Source organism: Esox lucius, chromosome 11 (assembly GCF_011004845.1).
Source record: "Esox lucius isolate fEsoLuc1 chromosome 11, fEsoLuc1.pri, whole genome shotgun sequence".
In the NCBI taxonomy this organism is placed as follows: domain Eukaryota; kingdom Metazoa; phylum Chordata; class Actinopteri; order Esociformes; family Esocidae; genus Esox; species Esox lucius.
In genome coordinates this window covers 54783029-54806063 of record NC_047579.1, presented here as the reverse complement: position 1 = coordinate 54806063, position 23035 = coordinate 54783029, and the positions used below count along the sequence as shown (strand labels likewise).

At 43.8% G+C, this 23035-nt stretch overlaps 1 protein-coding gene across 2 annotated transcripts; it reads left to right on the top strand.

The window, feature by feature from the left end:
* Positions 1-85: 85 nt before the first annotated feature.
* On the top strand, positions 86-18013 carry drg2 (developmentally regulated GTP binding protein 2). Of its 2 annotated transcripts, none has more exons than XM_013136178.4 (14): positions 86-200; positions 476-584; positions 810-970; positions 4885-4974; positions 5702-5762; positions 6195-6285; positions 10798-10870; positions 11225-11315; positions 11404-11501; positions 11830-11906; positions 12111-12199; positions 14939-14997; positions 16947-17000; positions 17680-18013. In XM_013136178.4, exons 2-14 carry the CDS (start codon positions 521-523, stop codon positions 17764-17766), a joined length of 1095 nt encoding a protein of 364 aa, XP_012991632.1. In that variant the 5' UTR covers positions 86-200; positions 476-520; the 3' UTR covers positions 17767-18013. The 2 variants fall into 2 exon arrangements, with proteins under 2 accessions (XP_012991632.1, XP_012991631.1); XM_013136177.4 differs by having other exon boundaries at positions 157-252.
* Positions 18014-23035: the final 5022 nt, after the last annotated feature.

Below are 23035 nucleotides of genomic sequence, written 5' to 3'. Positions count from 1 at the left end.
CCTTGTGTACTTTATATGACAGCCGTCCCAGTATCACATACTCAAAACCCTAAATACAATCCAAACATTTAGAACAGTGAGTCCACACGAATGCTGTAAAGTCTAGGTGACTAACTAGGAGGAACTATTTTGTATGAGTAGTTTGAAAGAATATTCCGCAGTGTACCGGACTGAAAAGAGAACGGAACCCTGAAGTTCCGGTTTGTGATGTATTTTTTCTATGCATGCTGTTTAGTCGAACATCTATAAAGTGTAATTTTTATTATATTACTACGTTATAATAATATCTGTATTTGCATGTTAACTACTTTGTCAAACTTGTTATAGTAAAACCATTGTATCTGCATTTTTTATTTAATTCACTCACTGTCAATAATGTGTTCTCCGAACTAGTTGGCTAACAGGAAGCTAACGCTAGCTTGGTTATTGTGAAGAAGTAGCGTTGACACGTTTCGGGCTGTCTGTGTTTCTACAGGCAGTAACCAGGTCTTAAGTAGTTCAGCCTGTCCGCCACGACACCATGGGGATCCTAGAAAAGATCGGAGAGATAGAGAGAGAGATCTCTCGGACGCAGAAAAATAAAGGTAAGAACCAGAGAGCTAGGTTCAGCAGCTTTGGTTAACTAGCTCTGCCGTCAGTCAGTCCTTTCAAAACTCTCCTTCTAGGACACATCAACCTACGTGAATGGGAGTGATCTGTCTGCTGCTTTCTATCTTGGAGCTGTCACTTCTTTTACATGGTGTCTGAGAAACAATAAGACGTTGACCCATCCAGATCTCACTGATTTCTCCATATGTATTTGTTTATAGCCACGGAGTACCACCTGGGTCTGCTGAAGGCAAAGCTGGCCAAGTACCGTGCCCAGCTGCTGGAGCCCTCCAAGGCTGCCGGGGCCAAGGGAGAGGGTTTTGACGTCATGAAATCTGGAGATGCACGTGTTGCACTCATAGGCTTCCCCTCCGTCGGAAAGGTGAATCAGACCGATTACATGTAGTGTTCACTCTTACACCTGTCTGTGTGGTATGATATGGTGTGTGTGGTATGATATGGTGTATGATGTGCTTTGTGTGTGTGTGGTATGATGTGCTTTGTGTGTGTGTGGTATGACATGCTGTGTGTCTGTGTGGTATGATATGGTGTATGTGGTATATGATATGGTGTATGATGTGCTTTGTGTGTGTGTGGTATGATGTGCTTTGTGTGTGTGTGGTATGACGTGCTGTGTGTGTGTGTGTGGTATGACGTGCTGTGTGTGTGTGTGTGGTATGACATGCTGTGTGTGTGTGTGGTATGACGTGCTGTGTGTGTGTGTGGTATGACGTGCTGTGTGTGTGTGTGGTATGACGTGCTGTGTGTGTGTGTGGTATGATGTGCTGTGTGTGTGTGTGTGTGGTATGATGTGCTGTGTGTGTGTGTGGTATGATATGGTGTATGTGGTATATGATATGGTGTATGATGTGCTGTGTGTGTGTGGTATGATGTGCTTTGTGTGTGTGTGGTATGATGTGCTTTGTGTGTGTGTGGTATGATGTGCTTTGTGTGTGTGTGTGTGTGTGTGTGTGTGTGTGTGTGTGTGTGGTATGATGTGCTTTGTGTGTGTGTGTGTGTGTGGTATGATGTGCTTTGTGTGTGTGTGTGTGGGATGATGTGCTTTGTGTGTGTGTGTGGGATGATGTGCTTTGTGTGTGTGTGTGGGATGATGTGCTTTGTGTGTGTGTGTGGTATGGTGTGCTGTGTGTGTGTGGTATGGTGTGCTGTGTGTGTGTGTGTGTGTGTGGTATGATGTGCTGTGTGTGTGGTATGATGTGCTTTGTGTGTGTGTGGTATGACGTGCTTTGTGTGTGTGTGGTATGACGTGCTGTGTGTGTGTGTGTGTGGTATGACGTGCTGTGTGTGTGTGTGTGTGGTATGACGTGCTGTGTGTGTGTGTGTGTGGTATGACGTGCTGTGTGTGTGTGTGGTATGACGTGCTGTGTGTGTGTGTGGTATGACGTGCTGTGTGTGTGTGTGTGTGGTATGACGTGCTGTGTGTGTGTGTGTGTGGTATGACGTGCTGTGTGTGTGTGTGTGTGGTATGATGTGCTGTGTGTGTGTGTGTGTGGTATGATGTGCTGTGTGTGTGTGTGGTATGATATGGTGTATGTGGTATATGATATGGTGTATGATGTGCTGTGTGTGTGTGGTATGATGTGCTTTGTGTGTGTGTGGTATGATGTGCTTTGTGTGTGTGTGTGTGTGGTATGATGTGCTTTGTGTGTGTGTGTGTGTGTGGGATGATGTGCTTTGTGTGTGTGTGTGGTATGGTGTGCTGTGTGTGTGTGGTATGGTGTGCTGTGTGTGTGTGGTATGGTGTGCTGTGTGTGTGTGTGTGTGTGTGTGTGTGTGTGTGGTATGATGTGCTGTGTGTGTGGTATGATGTGCTGTGTGTGTGTGGGGTATGATGTGCTGTGTGTGTGGTATGGTGTGCTGCGTGTGGTATGGTGTGCTGCGTGTGGTATGGTGTGCTGCGTGTGTGTGTGGTATGGTGTGCTGTGTGTGGGGTATGATGTGCTGTGTGTGGGGTATGATGTGCTGTGTGTGCTGTGTGTGTGGTATGGTGTGCTGTGTGTGTGGTATGGTGTGCTGTGTGTGTGTGTGGTATGATGTGCTGTGTGTGTGGTATGATGTGCTGTGTGTGTGGTATGATGTGCTGTGTGTATGGTGTGCTGTGTGTGTGGTATGGTGTGCTGTGTGTGTGTGTGGTATGGTGTGCTGTGTGTGTGTGGGGAATGGTGTGCTGTGTGTGTGGTATGGTGTGCTGTGTGTGTGGTATGATGTGCTGTGTGTGTGTGTGCTGTGTGTGTGTACCAATTATTAGTGATCATGGAGACCAATAACCGATATTTGGGGCCGATTTATATTTCCGGTAAATATAATTGTATTTATTGTCAATATTTTAAGAAATAGAAAAAAGAACAGTTGAAACATTATATTTAGAAGAATAAAGTGCAGGGAGCTCATAGCAGCATTTCTTGTGAACTTAAATAGATACAAAATAATAAATAGCTTCCCAAATAGGGTGCGCTTTACTGATTACCATCTTTGTCAGGTTTCTTTTCTGTAAAAATGAACAAATAAAGTAAAATCTTTCTGGGGTGTAGCCTTCTGCAATCAAAGGGTGTTTCAAAATAGAAAGTTAAGAGGGTCTAAGAATTAAAATATGCTTAAATTATTAGAGCACCAAAATGCTTCACTTATTACAGCACAAAAGCATAGGAAAGCCTTTGTGTGTAAGTTGGTTCCAATTCTATGAATGTAATGCATTAACATAACAGGGAACCAAACATAATTATTACTTGCAGAGTATTTCTGCTATTGTGTCATGTTTAGAATATGACCAGCCTTGGTATAAGAAACATGCAAGAATTAACATCAGGTCAGGTTTTTTGCTAGCCAGCTGACCAAATTAACAGTAAACAAATAAACCTGTTAAAGTTACACTAGCTATTGCATTCAAATAACGTTAGCTAATTAGTTCAAGACTCAACGTTAGCTACTGGTGTAACACTCACGTTCATGTAGTTTTCTAGGTAGCCTGTATATTCAATTGAAAATGAAAGGCAACTGTTTTAATTTCCTTGTAACAGAGGTGAAATCTTTAATGTTAGCAAAGTTGACATTGCTTTTGGTAAAAGTAGCTAGCTACCATGAAAAAAACAAATATGTGCGAGTATTCTGTTATATATTAATTGTTACCATACTAAGAACGTTAGCTATCTAATTGCATTCGCACTGATGCTGTTACACAAAAATATCACTGCGTAAATAAACTCAAACATTAGCGTTACCTATCTTTTACTGCAACAGCGAGCATTAGGCTGGGACTTTTGCATATCAGATGTGGCTGATTTATCATGTTCGCCCTGTTAAACAGGGGTTCGGAAAAATCACATTCCAAAATCTGTTTTTCTGCTAGTATGCTACACCAAAACATTAGTTCAGGCATTTTCGGGGGAATAACGTTAGTCCACCGAATAATTTAACTGGATATTAAAAAGTCATAATTAGGGTAATGTTTTCAACTTCAGTTTAGATTATTGTGATGTTTATAGTAATGTCAGCATTTTTACCTCCCGTCTCAGCCATGCATATCTCTGCGTTCTTCTATCCCACGTCTCTCACAAATATGACATACAGTGTTGATTGGCTATTTACTTAATAAGATGTTGCTGTATAACCAATCTGAGAATTCTGTGGGCGGGACATTGAGCAAGATATGGTATGTGTGTGTATGGTATGATATGGTGTGTGTGTGTATGGTATGATATGGTGTGTGTGTGTTATGATATGGTGTGTGTGTGTTATGATATGGTGTGTGTGTGTTATGATATGGTGTGTGTGTGTTATGATATGGTGTGTGTGTGTGGTATGATATGGTGTTTGTGTGGTATGATATGGTGGGTGTGTGGTATGATATGGTGTGTGTGTGTGTGTGTGTGTGTGTGGTATGATATGGTGTGTGTGGTATGATATGGTGTGTGTGTGGTATGATATGGTGTGTGCGTGTGTGTGTGGTATGATATGGTGTGTATGTGTGTGTGGTATGATATGGTGTGTGTGTGTGTGTGTGTGGTATGATATGGTGTGTGTGTGTGTGTGTGTGTGGTATGATATGGTGTGTGTGTGTGTGTGTGTGGTATGATATGGTGTGTGTGTGTGTGGTATGATATGGTGTGTGTGTGTGTGTGTGGTATGATATGGTGTGTGTGTGTGTGTGTGGTATGATATGGTGTGTATGTGTGTGTGGTATGATATGGTGTGTATGTGTGTGTGGTATGATATGGTGTGTATGTGTGTGTGGTATGATATGGTGTGTGTGTTAATTCATTTCTCTTTCTGCTCTAGTCCACGTTCCTCAGCCTGATGACAGCAACAGCTAGTGAAGCAGCTTCCTACGAGTTCACTACACTCACCTGCATCCCTGGAGTAATAGAGGTAAACACTCTACAGACAACCATTATTCACCATGCTAATGGCCATGGCACCACATTCATACCCTACTGATAACCATTATACACCATGCTTATCAACATCACATCAGATTCACACCCTACTGATAACCATTATACACCATGTTAATTCACATCACACCGCATTCACACCCTACAAACAACCATTATACACCATGCTAACAGACATCACACCACATTCACACCCTACAGACAACCATCATACACCATGCTAATGGACATCACACCACATTAACACCCTACGTACAACCATTATGGCAAATGGACATCACACCACATTCACACCCTACATACAACCACTATACACCATGCTAATGGACATTACACCACATTCACACCCTACAGACAACCATCATACACCATGCTAATGGACATCACACCACATTAACACCCTACGTACAACCATTATGGCAAATGGACATCACACCACATTCACACCCTACATACAACCACTATACACCATGCTAATGGACATTACACCACATTCACACCCTACAGACAACCATCATACACCATGATAATGGACATCACACCATATTAACACCCTACATACAACCATTATGGATAATGGACATCACACCACATTCACACCCTACATTCAACCATTATACACCATGCTAATACATGTCACCCTGCATACAACCATTGTACACCATGCTAATACATGTCACTGGTGCTGTGTTCTCCTGCAGTATAATGGAGCCAACATCCAGCTGCTGGATCTGCCAGGAATCATAGAAGGGGCTTCCCAAGGTACTGTAACTAGGAATTCCACAGTGTCTTTCTGCTGTAGAGTTGATTGTGGCCACAGAAACGTTGAGTAGTCAAACATTGTAGAAAGAAAGGGAAGTTATTACCAGTTCTGCTTCAGACTAGGTTGTGTGTTCCACACAGCCTATCTCTATCTGAGCCTTCCAAACAGTCTTTTGCAGAACGTGCCACAACTCCAGAGTGGTGGTTGTGGTTCTGGCTTAGTAAAGAGAGTTAGGGCTCAGTAATGTTGGGTGGGCTTGGTGCTGTTGTGTGAAATTAACTATAACATTTACTGAGGGATTGCATCATCTTCAACAATATAATATAGATATATGCAGGATATGTGAATCTGGGTCAGTGGCAGTGGGACAGAGCATTGATGACTATGTGAACTCTTTATTGGGTGATATCTGAACTGTGTTCGATTCATAGGTAAGGGTCGAGGACGACAGGTCATTGCTGTTGCCAGGACAGCAGACGTGGTCATCATGATGCTGGATGCCACCAAGGGCGACGTACAGAGGTGTGTTTTTCTATGAATAATGGTCTCTCTGAAAGGATTGTGCCTTTCGCGTAATATGTCTGAAAAAATGTCTGACTACTTTTGTCTGACTATTTGTCTGACTGTTATCACTTCTTTTACTTTAAATTAAGATAATTTACACCCTAAATTAATTAGAAAATACTACCAAGACTGCATATCACATGTTGAAATGTTATTGTTTCTTGGAAAATATATGCTCACTTGAATCAGATACCAGCAACGTGTTTAAAAAAAGCTGTGACAGAGGCACCTAAAGACTGGAAACATTTGGTGCTTTTCCACTGCAAGGACCCGGCTCAACTCTACTAACCTCGACTCTACTTGCTTTGGGAGCTTTTCCCCCACTTGATACCAGCTCGACTCGGCTCTACACACCTCACATCGGTTTGTTTTCCACTGCAGATAGTACCCTGTCATCCCTGACATCACAGCAAAACGGCCGTGACGCCACCTCCAAACGAGGAGTTTTGGGAAAATACGATCGCTTAAATTAAGAGTCTGGTCCTATGCACTGGCACTGAAATTAACCCATTTCAATGCAAGGAGTCCTGCGACAGACCCGCAAAGACGCGCTGTTCTCGTCTCATAAAACCATTCTCTGACACTGGACGGCTAACAGCACAACAGCTTGTTTTGCTTTGCTGCTCGCTTTGAGTCACTCTTGCCCAATCAGAAGTTTTCCGTGTTTTCACGTCAACTTTTGGTATCGCCTCAGCTTGCTTGGAACAGCCGAAAAGTGGAGGCTAGTAGAGTTGAGCTGATACCATGCAGTGGAAAAGCACCAGTTGTGTAATGCTAAAAAACTAAACCTGGTGGAATATCATATCATCTAATTAGGTCAGTTGGCAACAGGTCAGTAACGTGATTGGGTATTAATAGATCATTCCAGAGAGGATGAGTCCTTCAGAAGTACAAACCGATTCCAAAAAAGTTGAGACACTGTACAAATTGTGAGTAAAAAAAGGAATGGAATAATTTACAAATCTCATAAACTTATTTTGAATTCACAATAGAATATAGATAACATATCGAATGTTGAAAGTGAGACATTTTGTAATGTCATGCCAAATATTGGCTCATTTTGGATTTCATGGGAGCTACACATTCCAAAAAAGTTGGGATAGGTAGCAATAAGAGGCCGGAAAAGTTAAATGTACAGATAAGGAACAGCTGGAGGACCAATTTGCAGCTTATTATGTCAATTGGCAACATGATTGGGTATAAAAAGAGCCTCTCAGAGTGGCAGTGTCTCTCAGAAGTCAAGATGGGCAGAGAATCACCAATTCCCCCAATGCTGCGGCGAAAAATAGTGGAGCAATATCAGAAAGGAGTTTCTCAGAGAAATTGCAAAGAGTTTGAAGTTATCATCTACAGTGCATAATATCATCCAAAGATTCAGAGAATCTGGAACAATCTCTGTGCGTAAGGCCCTCAGACAGCATTGCATCACATACAGGAATGATACTGTAATGGAAATCACAACATGGGCTCAGGAATACTTCCAGAAAACATTGTCGGTGAACACAATCCACCGTGCCATTCGCCATTGCCGGCTAAAACTCTATAGGTCAAAAAAGAAGCCATATCTAAACCGGATCCAGAAGCGCAGGCATTTCCTCTGGGCCAAGGATCATTTAAATGGACTGTGGCAAAGTGGAAAAGTGTTCTGTGGTCAGACGAATCAAAATTTGAAGTTCATTTTGGAAAACTGGGGCGCCATGTCATCCGGACTAAAGAGGACAAGGACAACCCAAGTTGTTATCAGCGCTCAGTTCAGAAGCCTGCATCTCTGATGGTATGGGGTTACATGAGTGCGTGTGGCATGGGCAGCCTACACATCTGGAAAGGCACCATCAATACTGACAGTTATATCCAAGTTCAAGAACAACATATGCTCCCATCCAGACGTTGTCTCTTTCAGGGAAGACCTTGCATTTTCCAACATGACAATGCCAGACCACATACTGCATCAATTACAATGTCATGGCTGCATAGAAGAAGGATCCGGGTACTGAAATGGCCAGCCTGCAGTCCAGATCTTTCACCCATAGAAAACATTTGGAGCATCCTAAAGAGGAAGGTGCGACAAAGAAGACCTAAGACAGTTGAGCAACTAGAAACCTGTATTGGACAAGAATGGGACAATATTCCTATTCATAAACTTGAGCAACTTGTCTCCTCAGTCCCCAGACGTTTGCAATCTGTTATAAAAAGAAGAGGGGATGCCACACAGTGGTAAACATGGCCTTGTCACAACTTTTTTGAGATGTGTTGATGCCATGAAATTTGAAATCAACTTATTTTTCCCTTAAAGTGATACATTTTCTCAGTTTAAACATTTGATATGTCATCCATGTTGTATTCTGAATAAAATATTGAAATTTGAAACTTCCACATCATTGCATTCTGTTTTTATTCACAATTGTACAGTGTCCCAACTTTTTTGGAATCGGGTTTGTAAATAGTGCCACAATTCAAGAATAATGTATCTCAACGTAAAATTGCACAGAGTTTGGGGATCTCATCATCTACGGTACATAGTGTCATTAAAAGATTCAGAGAATGTGGAGTAATCTCTGTACGTCAGGGACACAAAACCAATATTGGATGGCTTTGATCTTTGGGCTCTCAGACAGCATTGCATTAAAAACAGACATGATTCTGTAGTGGAAATCACTGAATGGGCTCTGGAACACTTCCGAAAAACATTGTCTTTGAACACAGTACATCGCAGCATCCACAAATGCGTGTTAGAATTCTACCATGAAGAAACCGTACATAAACAACATCCAGAAACACCAGAGTCTTCTCTGGGCTGGAGCTCATTTAAGATGGACTGAAGCGAAGTGGAAAACTGTCCTGTGGTCTGATGAATCAAGATTTGAGATTATTTTTGGTAATCATGGATGTAGCATCCTCCGAACTAAAGAGGAGAGGGTCCATCCAGCTTCTTATCAGCACATGTTTCAAAACACAGCATCTGTGATGGTATGGGGGTGCATTAGCACACCTGACATGGGTGACTTGCACATCTGTGAAGGCACCATTAATGCTGAACAATACACAGAGGGGAGAACAAGTATTTGATACACTGCCGATTTTGCAGGTTTTCCCACTGGCTTTGCCACTCCAGTACCTTGAGATGCTTCTTACGGAGCCACTCCTTAGTTGCCCTGGCTGTGTGTTTCGGGTCGTTGTCATGCTGGAAAACCCAGCCAATACCCATCTTCAATGCTCTTACTGAGGGAAGGAGGTTGTTGGCCAAGATCTCACGATAAATGGCCCCATCCATCCTCCCCTCAATACGTCCTGTCCCCTTTGCAGAAAAGCATCCCCAAAGAATGATTTTTCCACCTCCATGCTTCACGGTTGGGATGGTGTTCTTGGGATTGTACTCATCCTTCTTCTTCCTCCAAACATGGCGAGTGGAGTTTAGATCAAAAATAGCTATTTTTGTCTCATCAGACCACATGACCTTCTCCCATTCCTCCTCTGGATCATCCAGATGGTCATTGGCAAACTTCAGACGGGCCTGGACATGCGCTGGCTTGAGCAGGGGGACCTTGCGTGCGCTGCAGGATTTTATTCCATGACGGCGTAGTGTGTTACTAATGGTTTTGTTTGAGACTGTGGTCCCAGCTCTCTTCAGGTCATTGACCAGGTCCTGCCGTGTAGTTCTGGGCTGATCCCTCACCTTCCTCATGATCATTGATGCCCCACGAGGTGAGATCTTGCATGGAGCCCCAGACCGAGGGAGATTGACCATCATCTTGAACTTCTTCCATTTTCTAATAATTGCGCTAACATTTGTTGCCTTCTCCCCAAGCTGCTTGCCTATTGTCCTGAATCCCATCCCAGCCTTGTGCAGGTCTACAATTATCTTTGATGTACTTACACAGCTCTCTGGTCTTGGCCATTGTTGAGAGGTTGGAGTCTGTTTGATTGAGTGTGTGGACAGGTGTCTTTTATACAGGTAATGAGTTCAAACAGGTGCAGTTAATACAGTTAATGAGTGGAGAACAGGAGGGCTTCTTAAAGAAAAACTAACAGGTCTGCGAGAGCCGGAATTCTTACTGGTTGGTAGGTGATCAAATACTTATGTCATGCAATAAAATGCAAATTAATTATAAAAAAATCATACAATGTGATTTTCTGGTTTTTTGTTTTAGATTCCGTCTCTCATGGTTGAAGTGTATCTATGAAAACATTTATTTTTCCAAAAACAATAACATTTCTCAGTTCCAATATTTGATATGTTGTCTTTGTACTATTTACAATTAAATATAGGGATAAATGATTTGCATTTTTGGGAAATGGGGTTGTGCCAGTCTGTTTTTTGCTCTTTCTGCTTATATTTCTGGTCTGTGTTTTTTGAAGGGGACATCATCAGAAAGTTCAATTAAGTTTAAATAATTGTTATTAATCACTGGACAAGTCAATGGAAACCTTCCGCATCTGTAAAGTGAGTGACTGAAGTGTTTTTCTCCACAGGAAGCTCCTGGAGAAGGAGTTGGAGTCAGTGGGCATCCGACTCAACCGCTCCAAACCTAACATTTACTTCAAGGTCCGTTTCCCACTACTACCACCATGTTCTCTGTCTTAAGTACTGGCATTATGAGCATCTCTACATTCATTATCTGCTAGCTGTGTTTTGTGAATGACGTGTATCGTTGTGTCTTGTATTAATGTAGTGTTTTACATGCAGGACAGTAGTATTTTGACATGCACAGCAGTAGTGTTTTGGTGTGTAATATTGTAGTATTTTGGCATGTACGACAGTAGTGTTTTGGTGTGTATTAATGTAGTATTTTGACATGCACAGCAGTGGTGTTTTGGTGTGTATTAATGTAGTGTTTGGACATGTACAACAGTAGTGTTTTGGTGTGTATTAATATAATGTTTTTTTTCTAATGTCCAGCCCAAGAAGGGAGGCGGTCTGTCCTACAATTCCATGGTGCCTCTGACGATGTGCTCTGAGAAACTGGTGCAGCTCATTCTTCATGAATACAGTATCCTTTATGTAAACACATTGTTCTCAATCTAGAAACTAACATTCCACCTCAGAACAATAGATATAACCTTAACCTTCCACCTTAGAAATCTTTAATGCTGAGGTTCTGTTCAGAGAAGACAGCACTCCTGATGACTTTATCGACGTCATCGTTGGTAACCGAGTTTACATGCCTTGCTTATATGTACGTACCTTATCTATGATCTATCTCTTATATGTATCTGATACATTATCTCTACTACTACTGGTCTATGATCTAGCTCTTATATGTATCTGATACATTATCTCTACTACTACTGGTCTATGATCTAGCTCTTATATGTATCTGATACATTATCTCTACTACTACCGGTCTATGATCTAGCTCTTATATGTATCTGATACATTATCTCTACTACTACCGGTCTATGATCTAGCTCTTATATGTATCTGATATATTATCTTGCTGTACTCCTGATCCATTACTTTTCATATCCACAACATAACTGTTGTATGTATGTGTATGTTTGTAGGTGTACAACAAGGTGGATCAGATCTCTATAGAGGAAGTGGACAGACTGGCTCATGAACCCCACAGTGTGGTGATCAGGTTAGAAACATGTCTCCATGATAACCTGTCTGTTAGTGGTTGGAGGTGTAAGATATATCAAGAGATCTCACTGCCTCTTCTGTTTGTTACTGTGTGTGTGTGTGTCTGTGTGTGTGTGTGTGCGCGCGCGTGTGTGGGTGCGTACGTTTGCGTATGTGTGCGTGTGCGTACGTGTTTGCGCGCATGTGTGCGTGCGTGTGTTAGCTGTGGGATGAAGCTTAACCTGGACCACCTGTTGGAACGGCTGTGGGAATATCTGGCCCTTATCTGTCTGTACACCAAGAAGAGAGGAGGTACACACAGCCGGAAACACCACCCCCTCACACCACCCACACCCGGAAACACCACCCCCTCACACCACCCACACCCGGAAACACCACCCCCTCACACACTCCACCCACACCCGCAAACACACCCCCTCACACACTCCACCCACACCCGCAAACACACCCCCTCACACACACCACCCACACCCGCAAACACACCCCCTCACACACTCCACCCACACCCGCAAACACACCCCCTCACACACACCACCCACACCCGCAAACACACCCCCTCACACACACCACCCACACCCGGAAACACCACCCCCTCACACACTCCACCCACACCCGCAAACACACCCCCTCACACACACCACCCACACCCGCAAACACACCCCCTCACACACACCACCCACACCCGGAAACACCACCCCCTCACACACTCCACCCACACCCGCAAACACACCCCCTCACACACACCACCCACACCCGCAAACACACCCCCTCACACACACCACCCACACCCGCAAACACACCCCCTCACACACACCACCCACACCCGCAAACACACCCACCCACACCCGCAAACACACCCCCTCACACACACCACCCACACCCGCAAACACACCCCCTCACACACACCACCCACACCCGCAAACACACCCCCTCACACACACCACCCACACCCGCAAACACACCCCCTCACACACACCACCCACACCCGCAAACACACCCCCTCACACACACCACACACACCCGCAAACACACCCCCTCACACACACCACACACACCCGCAAACACACCCCCTCACACACACCACACACACCACACACACCCCCCTCATAGGGCACACACACCTGCAAACTCACCCCCTCACACCAAACCCCCCCCCGCCCCACTCACACACACCCGTAAACACCCCACCACACACACCCGCAAACACACCCCCTCACCCCCCCCACACACACCTGCAAACTCACACACCACACACCCCCGCAAACACACCCCCTCATACCACACACACACCACACACCCCCGCAAACACACCCCCTCATACCACACACACCTGCAAACACCCGCAAACACACCATCACACCCGCAAACACACACACCACACACACCCGCAGACACACCCCCTCACACCACACACACCCGCAATGACACCTCCTCACGCCACACACACACACACCACACACACCCGCAAACACACCCCCTCACACACACCACACACACCCGCAAACACACCCCCTCACACACTCCACCCACACCCGCAAACACACCCCCTCACACACACCACACACACCCGCAAACACACCCCCTCACACACACCACCCACACCCGCAAACACACCCCCTCACACACACCACCCACACCCGGAAACACACCCCCTCACACACACCACCCACACCCGCAAACACACCCCCTCACACACACCACCCACACCCGCAAACACACCCCCTCACACACACCACCCACACCCGCAAACACACCCCCTCACACACACCACCCACACCCGCAAACACACCCACCCACACCCGCAAACACACCCCCTCACACACACCACCCACACCCGCAAACACACCCCCTCACACACACCACCCACACCCGCAAACACACCCCCTCACACACACCACCCACACCCGCAAACACACCCCCTCACACACACCACCCACACCCGCAAACACACCCCCTCACACACACCACACACACCCGCAAACACACCCCCTCACACACACCACACACACCCGCAAACACACCCCCTCACACACACCACACACACCACACACACCCCCCTCATAGGGCACACACACCTGCAAACTCACCCCCTCACACCAAACCCCCCCCCGCCCCACTCACACACACCCGTAAACACCCCACCACACACACCCGCAAACACACCCCCTCACCCCCCCCACACACACCTGCAAACTCACACACCACACACCCCCGCAAACACACCCCCTCATACCACACACACACCACACACCCCCGCAAACACACCCCCTCATACCACACACACCTGCAAACACCCGCAAACACACCATCACACCCGCAAACACACACACCACACACACCCGCAGACACACCCCCTCACACCACACACACCCGCAATGACACCTCCTCACGCCACACACACACACACCACACACACCCGCAAACACACCCCCTCACACACACCACACACACCCGCAAACACACCCCCTCACACACTCCACCCACACCCGCAAACACACCCCCTCACACACACCACACACACCCGCAAACACACCCCCTCACACACACCACCCACACCCGCAAACACACCCCCTCACACACACCACCCACACCCGCAAACACACCCCCTCACACACACCACCCACACCCGCAAACACACCCCCTCACACACACCACCCACACCCGCAAACACACCCCCTCACACACACCACCCACACCCGCAAACACACCCCCTCACACACACCACCCACACCCGCAAACACACCCCCTCACACACTCCACCCACACCCGCAAACACACTCCCTCACACCACACACACACACACCCGCAAACACACTCCCTCACACCACACACACACACACAAATAACACACACAGTCCCTGCAAACATACACCCCCTCACACCACACACACACCAATAACACACACAGTCCCTGCAAACATACACCCCCTCACACCACACACACCACACCACACACACCATACACACACCACACCACACACACACACACACACGGTGCATCTTACATTGACTTGTATTTTGTTGTTTCAGAGCGGCCGGACTTCAACGATGCGATTATCATGAGGAGAGGAGCAACCGTAGAGCATGTGGTGAGCTGTCATTGCCTTCAGCATATGCCTTCCTTTGCCTTATGACTGTCCTCATCCCATCTTGTCTGCTGTCCAATAATTATTAAACCTTTATTTCAAAAAGGAACACACTGAGACCATGGTCTCTTCTATAGCTGGGCTCTGCATATACATGTTTACACACACAGTTTAGGTTCAATGATTAAAACAAACAGAAAAAAATGAGTACAGACCAAACCAGCAAACAAGTTTATTTATATAGCACAATTCATACATCGAAGCAATTCAATGTGTTACTTTGAATTCAGTTGATGGAGAGATAGCTATGGCTTCCATAAACTGAGCATTAGTACTCTCATTAATGTTTACTGGAACAGTGTACTGGAACATTTGGGGTGATAATTGAATCAAAAAAGACATGATCAGACAGGGCCAAGTCTTGAACCATAACAGAGGAAATATCCAGACCTTTAGAGATAACCAGATCTAGAATGTTGCCTTGAGTGTGTGTACGCTTTTTTACATGTTGAGTGAGATTAAAAGTGTCAAGTAGTGCCATAGGTTATTTGGCATTACTGTCTGTACTGTTATCTATGTGGATGTTAAAATCCCCTGTAATAACAAAGAAGTTATAATCAACTGATATAACAGAGAGTAGTTCAAAAGAAGAAGGGTGTACCCTTCAATGTAAAACAGAGGTATTCAAAAGAAATAAAATAACCAAGGGTACTTTCTTTGCACTGGAATGTATCTTTGAATAGGGCAGCCACTCCTCCTCCTTTCCTACCATTTCGACACGTATTCATATAGCCACATTTTTCAGGTGCTGTCTCGTTAAGAATAGTAGCACTACAATCTTCTATTAGCCACGCTTCAGTGAGAAAAGGTTGTAGGATATTATAATGTAATTTACCAAGAATGATTTGTTGGCGAGAGATCTGATATTAAGTAAAGCCAGCTTAATAGATATAATAGGGGTTCCTGGACTAATAGGTTCACGTGTTACAGTTAACAGATTAGACAAGTTTACTTTATGGGTTGCATGCTCACGGTTCCTTCTATTTCTAATCAACAAGACACAGAAAACAGACTAAACCAGACGCCCACAGATAACACCAGACCGTAGTACATGATTCATCAGACCTACATTTTCACTTAGGGGTGTACTCACTTTTGTTGCCAGTGGTTTAGACATTAATGGCTGTTTGTTGTGTTATTTTGAGGGGACAACAAATTGACACTGTTATACAAGCTGTACACTCACTAATTTACAAGTGTCATTTCATCAGTGTTGTCACATGAAAAGATATAATCAAATATATTTACGTAAATGTTAAGGGTGTACTCACTTTTGTGAGATACTGTGTGTATGTGTATATATATTTATATATATATATATATATATATATATATATATATATATATATATATTCATTACCGTTCAAAAGGCGTCACTTAGAAATTTTCTTGTTTTCCATGAAAACATGAAATTAGTTTGAATAGGACATATAGCAATACATATAGGAAATATGACATGGTTACAATATAATCCAGGCACCAGATCTCAACAGCTCAATAGGGTTGAGATCTGGTGACTGTGCTGGCCACTCCATTATAGACAGAATACCAGCTGACTGCTACTTCTCTGAATAGTTCTTGCATAGTTTGGAGCTGTGCTTTGTGTCATTGTCCAGTTGTAGGAGGAAATTGGCTCCAATCAAGTGCTGATAACTTTTACCCTGTATAAATCTCCCACTTTACCACCACCAACGCACCCCCATACCATCACATTGCTTCCACCATGCTTGGCGTCAAGCACTCCTCCAGCATATTTTCAATTGGTCTGTGTCTCACAAATGTTCTTTGTGATATGAACACCTCTAACTGAGATTTGTCTGTCCTTAACACCTTTTTCAAATGTTCCTTTGTCCAGTGTTTGTTTTTTTACCCATCTTAATTTTTGTTTTCAGTGCCATCGGATTCACAGAACGCTAGCTAGCCAGTTCAAGTATGCCCTGGTCTGGGTAAGTAAACAGCACCCTAATTAAAACACCCTTAACCAATTTAAGTCTCTGGAGACTTCCCTGTGTTCCATCCCATACATTTTTATTTAAATTGTTTATATTTAGCGGGGGGTCATGCTGAGACCAGAGGTCTCTTTTGCGGATGATCCCTGCATCGACTATCTAGTGACGAGCCTGTCCTGTAGAACATCTCTATTTGGAGGCTACCCTGTCCTCTATATCTATTATACTGATTACTTTATATGTCCTCTGTATCTCTGTATATATTATATATATATGATTACCTTGTCCTCTATATCTATCTCAAATTGTTGTCTTTATTTTCATTGTAAAGCACATTGAATTGCTTCTATGTATGAATTGTGCTATAAACTTGCTTGCTAAAACAATTATATTTAGAGACGACCCTCTCCTCTATAACATGTCTATCTAGAGACCACCCTCTCCTCTATAACATGTCTATCTAGAGACCACCCTCTCCTCTATAACATGTCTATCTAGAGACCACCCTCTCCTCTATAACATGTCTATCTAGAGACCACCCAGTCTCTATATAGACAGTCTGCCTAGATGCTTACAGTTTAATTAATTCATATTTATTTATTTAAATAATCATATTTATTATTTTAGCCTGCCTGTATTCCTGTGACGTCTGATTGACGTATTCTTGTTGTTCCAGGGCACCAGCACCAAGTTTGACCCTCAGAGGGTAGGGCTAACACACGTAATGGAACATGAAGATGTCATCCAAATTGTAAAGAAGTAATGCAGCCCTTCTGATTGGACAGAGTACAAGGATTGTTGGAGGAGTTACAAACTGAACAGGATGTTGATTAATCCACAACGAGTGTACAGTAGATTGAGATAAACAACACTCTTATTTTGTTATGAAACAAAAAAAAACGAAATAATCAAGAACTGAGAAATAACACAACCAGATGCTTATTTTATCTTTGTTGGCATGGATAAGTCCAGAATGGAAACTAAAAATAAATTCCATGAGTTGAAATTAATACTGTTTCTGTTGTGTTTTGTGATTTTTTTTTATTCCACCAGTTGGTTCAGTAATGAAGCATTTTTTTTATTAAATTAATGCCAGTGATTACACCACTCCATGGACTTACCCTAAATACAGATGTAGGATCAGATTAATGACAGTGATTACACCACTCCATGGACTTACCCTAAGTACAGATGTAGGATCAGATTAATGACAGTGATTACACCACTCCATGGACTTACCCTAAATACAGATGTAGGATCAGATTAATGACAGTGATTACACCACTCCATGGACTTACCCTAAATACAAATGTAGGATCAGATTAATGACAGTGATTACACCACTCCATGGACTTACCCTAAATACAGATGTAGGATCAGATTAATGACAGTGATTACACCACTCCATGGACTTACCCTAAGTACGCCTATGTATACATTCACCTAAAGGATTATTAGGAACACCATACTAATACTGTGTTTGACCCCCTTTCGCCTTCAGAACTGCCTTAATTCTACGTGGCATTGATTCAACAAGGTGCTGAAAGCATTCCTTAGAAATGTTGGCCCATATTGATAGGATAGCATCTTGCAGTTGATGGAGATTTGTGGGATGCACATCCAGGGCACAAAGCTCCCGTTCCTCCACATCCCAAAGATTCTCTATTGGGTTGAGATCTAGTGACTGTGGGGGCCATTTCAGTACAGTGAACTCATTGTCATGTTCAAAAAAACAATTTGAAATGATTCGAGCTTTGTGACATGGTGCATTATCCTGCTGGAAGTAGCCATCAGAGGATGGGTACATGGTGGTCATAAAGGAATGGACATGGACAGAAACAATGCTCAGGTAGGCCGTGGCATTTAAACGATGACCAATTGGCACAAAGGGGCCTAAAGTATGCCAAGAAAACATCCCCCACACCATTACACCACCACCACCAGCCTGCACAGTGGTAACAAGGCATGATGGATCCATGTTCTCATTCTGTTTACGCCAAATTCGGACTGTACCATCTGAATGTCTCAACAGAAATCCAGACTCATCAGACCAGGCAACATTCTTCTTGTCTTCAACTGTCCAATTTTGGTGAGCTAGTGCAAATTGTAGCCTCTTTTTTCTATTTGTAGTGGAGATTTGTGGTACCCGGTGGGGTCTTCTGCTGTTGTAGCCCATCCGCCTCAAGGTTGTGCGTGTTGTGGCTTCACAAATGCTTTGCTGCATACCTCGGTTGTAACGAATGGTTATTTCAGTCAAAGTTGCTCTTCTATCAGCTTGAATCAGTCGGCCCATTCTCCTCTGACCTCTAGCATCAACAAGGCATTTTCGCCCACAGGACTGCCGCATACTGGATGTTTTTCCCTTTACACACCATACTTTGTAAACCCCTCGAAATGGTTGTGCGTGAAAATCCCAGTAACTGAGCAGATTGTGAAATACTCAGACCGGCCCGTCTGGCACCAACAACCATGCCATGCTCAAAATTGCTTAAATCACCTTTTTTTCCCCATTCTGACTTTCAGTTTGGAGTTCAGGAGATTGTCTTGACCAGGACCACACCCCTAAATGCATTGAAGCAACTGCCATGTGATTGGTTGATTAGATAATTGCATTCATGAGAAATTGAACAGGTGTTCCTAATAATCCTTTAGGTGAGTGTATTTGAGTATCATCGGCATAGCTGTGGTAGTTAATGTTGTTGTTCTGTAGAATTTGGCCCAGAGGTAGCATATTGAGATTGAACAGAAGTGGTCTGAGAACTGATCCCTGTGGAACTCCGCATGACATAGCCACCCTATCAGACTCATGATTACCAATGGTAACAAAGTAACTCCGGCCATCTAGGTAAGATATAGGTGTATTGATATTTCCCCCAAAAATTGTGCCAAAACACGCTTAAGCTTTAGTTTAACTATTTTGCTTCTTTGCAGTTTTCTTAGTGTATGCTGTAGTATGCAAGGGAGGAATTGTCAGTTTGTCATCCTGGTCTCTAGCTGCTCCCAATTGCGTATTAATGCTATACACTGACCAGCCATAACTAGTGATGGCCATACAAGGCTTCATTAGCGTTATTTTAGCAGCAGGATATTATGCTGGCAGCACTCAGGTTTTCTTTTTTAAAATAAAAGCCATCATGGAAATTTACAAGGCAACAACTTTGGAACGGACATGAACATAAAATGCATTGACTAGATCATTAACTATATTGCATTATATATTTAATTTATGGCTTTTATTTTGAAAAAAAAAATCTCAGTTAGCGCTGCTAGCATTATATCCTGCTGCTAGAAGAACGGTAATGAAGCTTCGAATGGCCATCACTAGCCATAACATTATGACCACTGACAGGTGAAGTGAATAACACTGATAATCTCGTTATCATGGCACCTGTCAGTGGGTGGGATATATTAGGCAGCAAGTGAACATTCTGTCCTCAAAATTGATGTGTTAGAAGCAGGAAAAATGGGCAAGTGAAAGGATCTGAGCGACTTTCACAAGGGCCAAATTGTGATGGCTAGACGGCTGGGTCAGAGCATCTCCAAAACTGCAGCCCTTGTGGAGTGTTCCCAGTCTGCAGTGGTCCATACCTATCAAAAGTGGTCCAAGGAAGGAAAAGTGAACCGGCAACAGGGACATTGATGCACGTGGGGAGTGGAGGCTGGCCCATGTGGTCCGATCCAAAAGACAAGCTACTGTAGTTAAAATTGCTGAACTAGTTAATACTGGTACTAATAGAAACATGTCAGAACATGCTGTGCATTGCCATTTGTTGTGTATGGGGCTGTGTAGCCACAGACCAGTCAGGGTGCCCATGCTGAACCCTGTCCACTGTCGAAAGCGCCTACAATGGCCATGTGAGGCTAAGAACTGGACCACAGAGCAATGGAAGAAGTGGCCTGGTCTGATGAATCATATTTTCTTTTACAACACGTGGTTGCCTGGGAGTGTGTGCGTTGCTTACCTGGAGTACACATGGCACCAGGATGCAAACCTTGGGTCCTACCATTCATGTGGATGTTACTTTGACACATACCACCTACCTGAACATTGTTGCAGACCATGTGCACCCTTTCATGGCAACTGGCCCTGATGGCATTGGCCTCTTTCAGTATTGCCAGTATTGGGACCGATTGGGGGACACTAACTTGTCATAAAACTGCGTCTCAACATTAGATCATTTTGTCACACCAAGTTTGAATATTTAGCTAGACACCACTAGGCATTGTGTTAAACTGACTAACATTTCTTATGAAGCTTACTTCCACCACATATAGCATCTATGAACTGTATGGCTTTTACCACTGTCCGTTTTAATAGCTTATTAGCCTGAAATAGGCCTACTAGTATCTTACTACTTAGAAAAGTCATAAGAATGGAGCAATTGCAAGCCAGACTGAAGATGAACTCCAAATATAAGTACTCGTAAAAAATTGGGTATCGGCGCATCCCTACCTCTCACCCCTGGAAACTCTTTGCAATCTTTCTCTCCCATCTCTTTAGATGAAGTCCTGCATCTAGTGATGTCTGGGTGTCTGGCAACCTGTCATCCTGACCCCATCCCTTCCTGCCTTCTCCAGACCATCTCTGTAGACCTTTTACGTTCATTTCCTCATCATCTCCTCCCTGTCCACTGTCTGTGGTCCCTCTGACTTCAAGTCAGCTCATGTCCATCCTCCTCTTCAAGGAACCAACTCTTAATCACTCTGATGTCCAAAACTACAGATCGGTATCCCAGAGTCCATCGCTAACTTTTTTTCTCACTGTCCTTAGCGTATTTTAACTGGCCCAAACTTAATAATAAAAAAAAGAACATAATTGTATTTTACAGATATATAGTATGTAAATATCATATAATCAGAATATTGATTTATACCACAGATTTGCATGTGATATGAGACAAGAGAGCTGATACAAGCAATTGCTGTTTACATAAATATGATGCAATCATTACTTTTTAATACATTTTTATCAAAATATTACCTACTATAAATATCAAAATCAAATTTCCATGAAGATTCTTGCTTATTTGATGTGACATAATAGCTTGAAAATAAAATAATAGAGGTAATATATTTATGGTTACATAAAAATGGCTCAATAGAGTACTTGGCACTAGTTGGTTGACTTGCTTCTTGTGTGTCACTGCTAGACAGGCGTAGTTAACACGACACTGTCGACAAGTCATGTCTGTATGGTTTCTCTATCCGTATTCAACGGACTATGTCATGGACGTAGTCCGTGAATGGTCTTCACAACATGATGATCGGTCGTAATACGTTTTTCAATTTGACTACGAGTCACCTCATTCATTCGTAGCAGGCAGATGTTCAATGGTGCAGATGCAGAATTGTCAACAACCCGTTTGGCCGCAATACACCCCACATGCTGCAGGGACTTAAGAGCAGGTTTTCGGTAGTTGTTCATTCCCTTAATTAATTAACAACCCTGCCTTATCGGCTTTCATCTGGAACGCATAACATGAACGGCAGTAGATGTGCCCTTGCCATAATCGTTTTTGAACCATGGAACTTGTTCTTTCCATGAAAACAAAAAGGTTTGCATTTGCTTTGCCTCGTACGATACTATACTTGGGTCCTGCTGGACCCTAACCACTCAGGTTTCAAGACAGGTCACTCAACCAAGACCCCACTTCTCTGTGTTACCGAGGTTCTCCACACTGCCAAAGCAAACTCTCTTTCCTCTGTTCTTATCCTCTTTGATTTTTCCATTGCCTTTGACACTGTGAACCATCAGATCCTCCTCGGGGGTCTCAGGTTCTGCCCACTCTTTGTTTGTATCCTACCTGGCAGGCCACTCCTACCAGGTTACATGGAGCGGGTCTGTGTCTGTGCCACTCAGTCTCACTACTGGTGTACCCCAGGGATCAGTCCTTGGCCCACTCCTCTTTTCTCTCTACACAAGGTCACTTGACACTATCATATCCACATATGGCCTGTCATATCATTGCTACGCCGATGACACTCAACTATTCTTCTCATTCTCCCTTCTGATTCCCAGGTTGCCACATGCA

What these genes read in the sequence shown, in the direction of transcription:
- drg2 (XM_013136178.4), top strand. Translation starts at nt 521, where the DNA reads ATGGGGATCCTAGAAAAGATCGGAGAGATAGAGAGAGAGATCTCTCGG. An exon ending in AACCTAACATTTACTTCAAG is followed by an intron (nt 10,871 to 11,224) that starts GTCCGTTTCCCA and finishes TCTAATGTCCAG; the next exon opens with CCCAAGAAGGGAGGCGGTCT. An exon ending in GAGCAACCGTAGAGCATGTG is followed by an intron (nt 14,998 to 16,946) that starts GTGAGCTGTCAT and finishes TTTTGTTTTCAG; the next exon opens with TGCCATCGGATTCACAGAAC.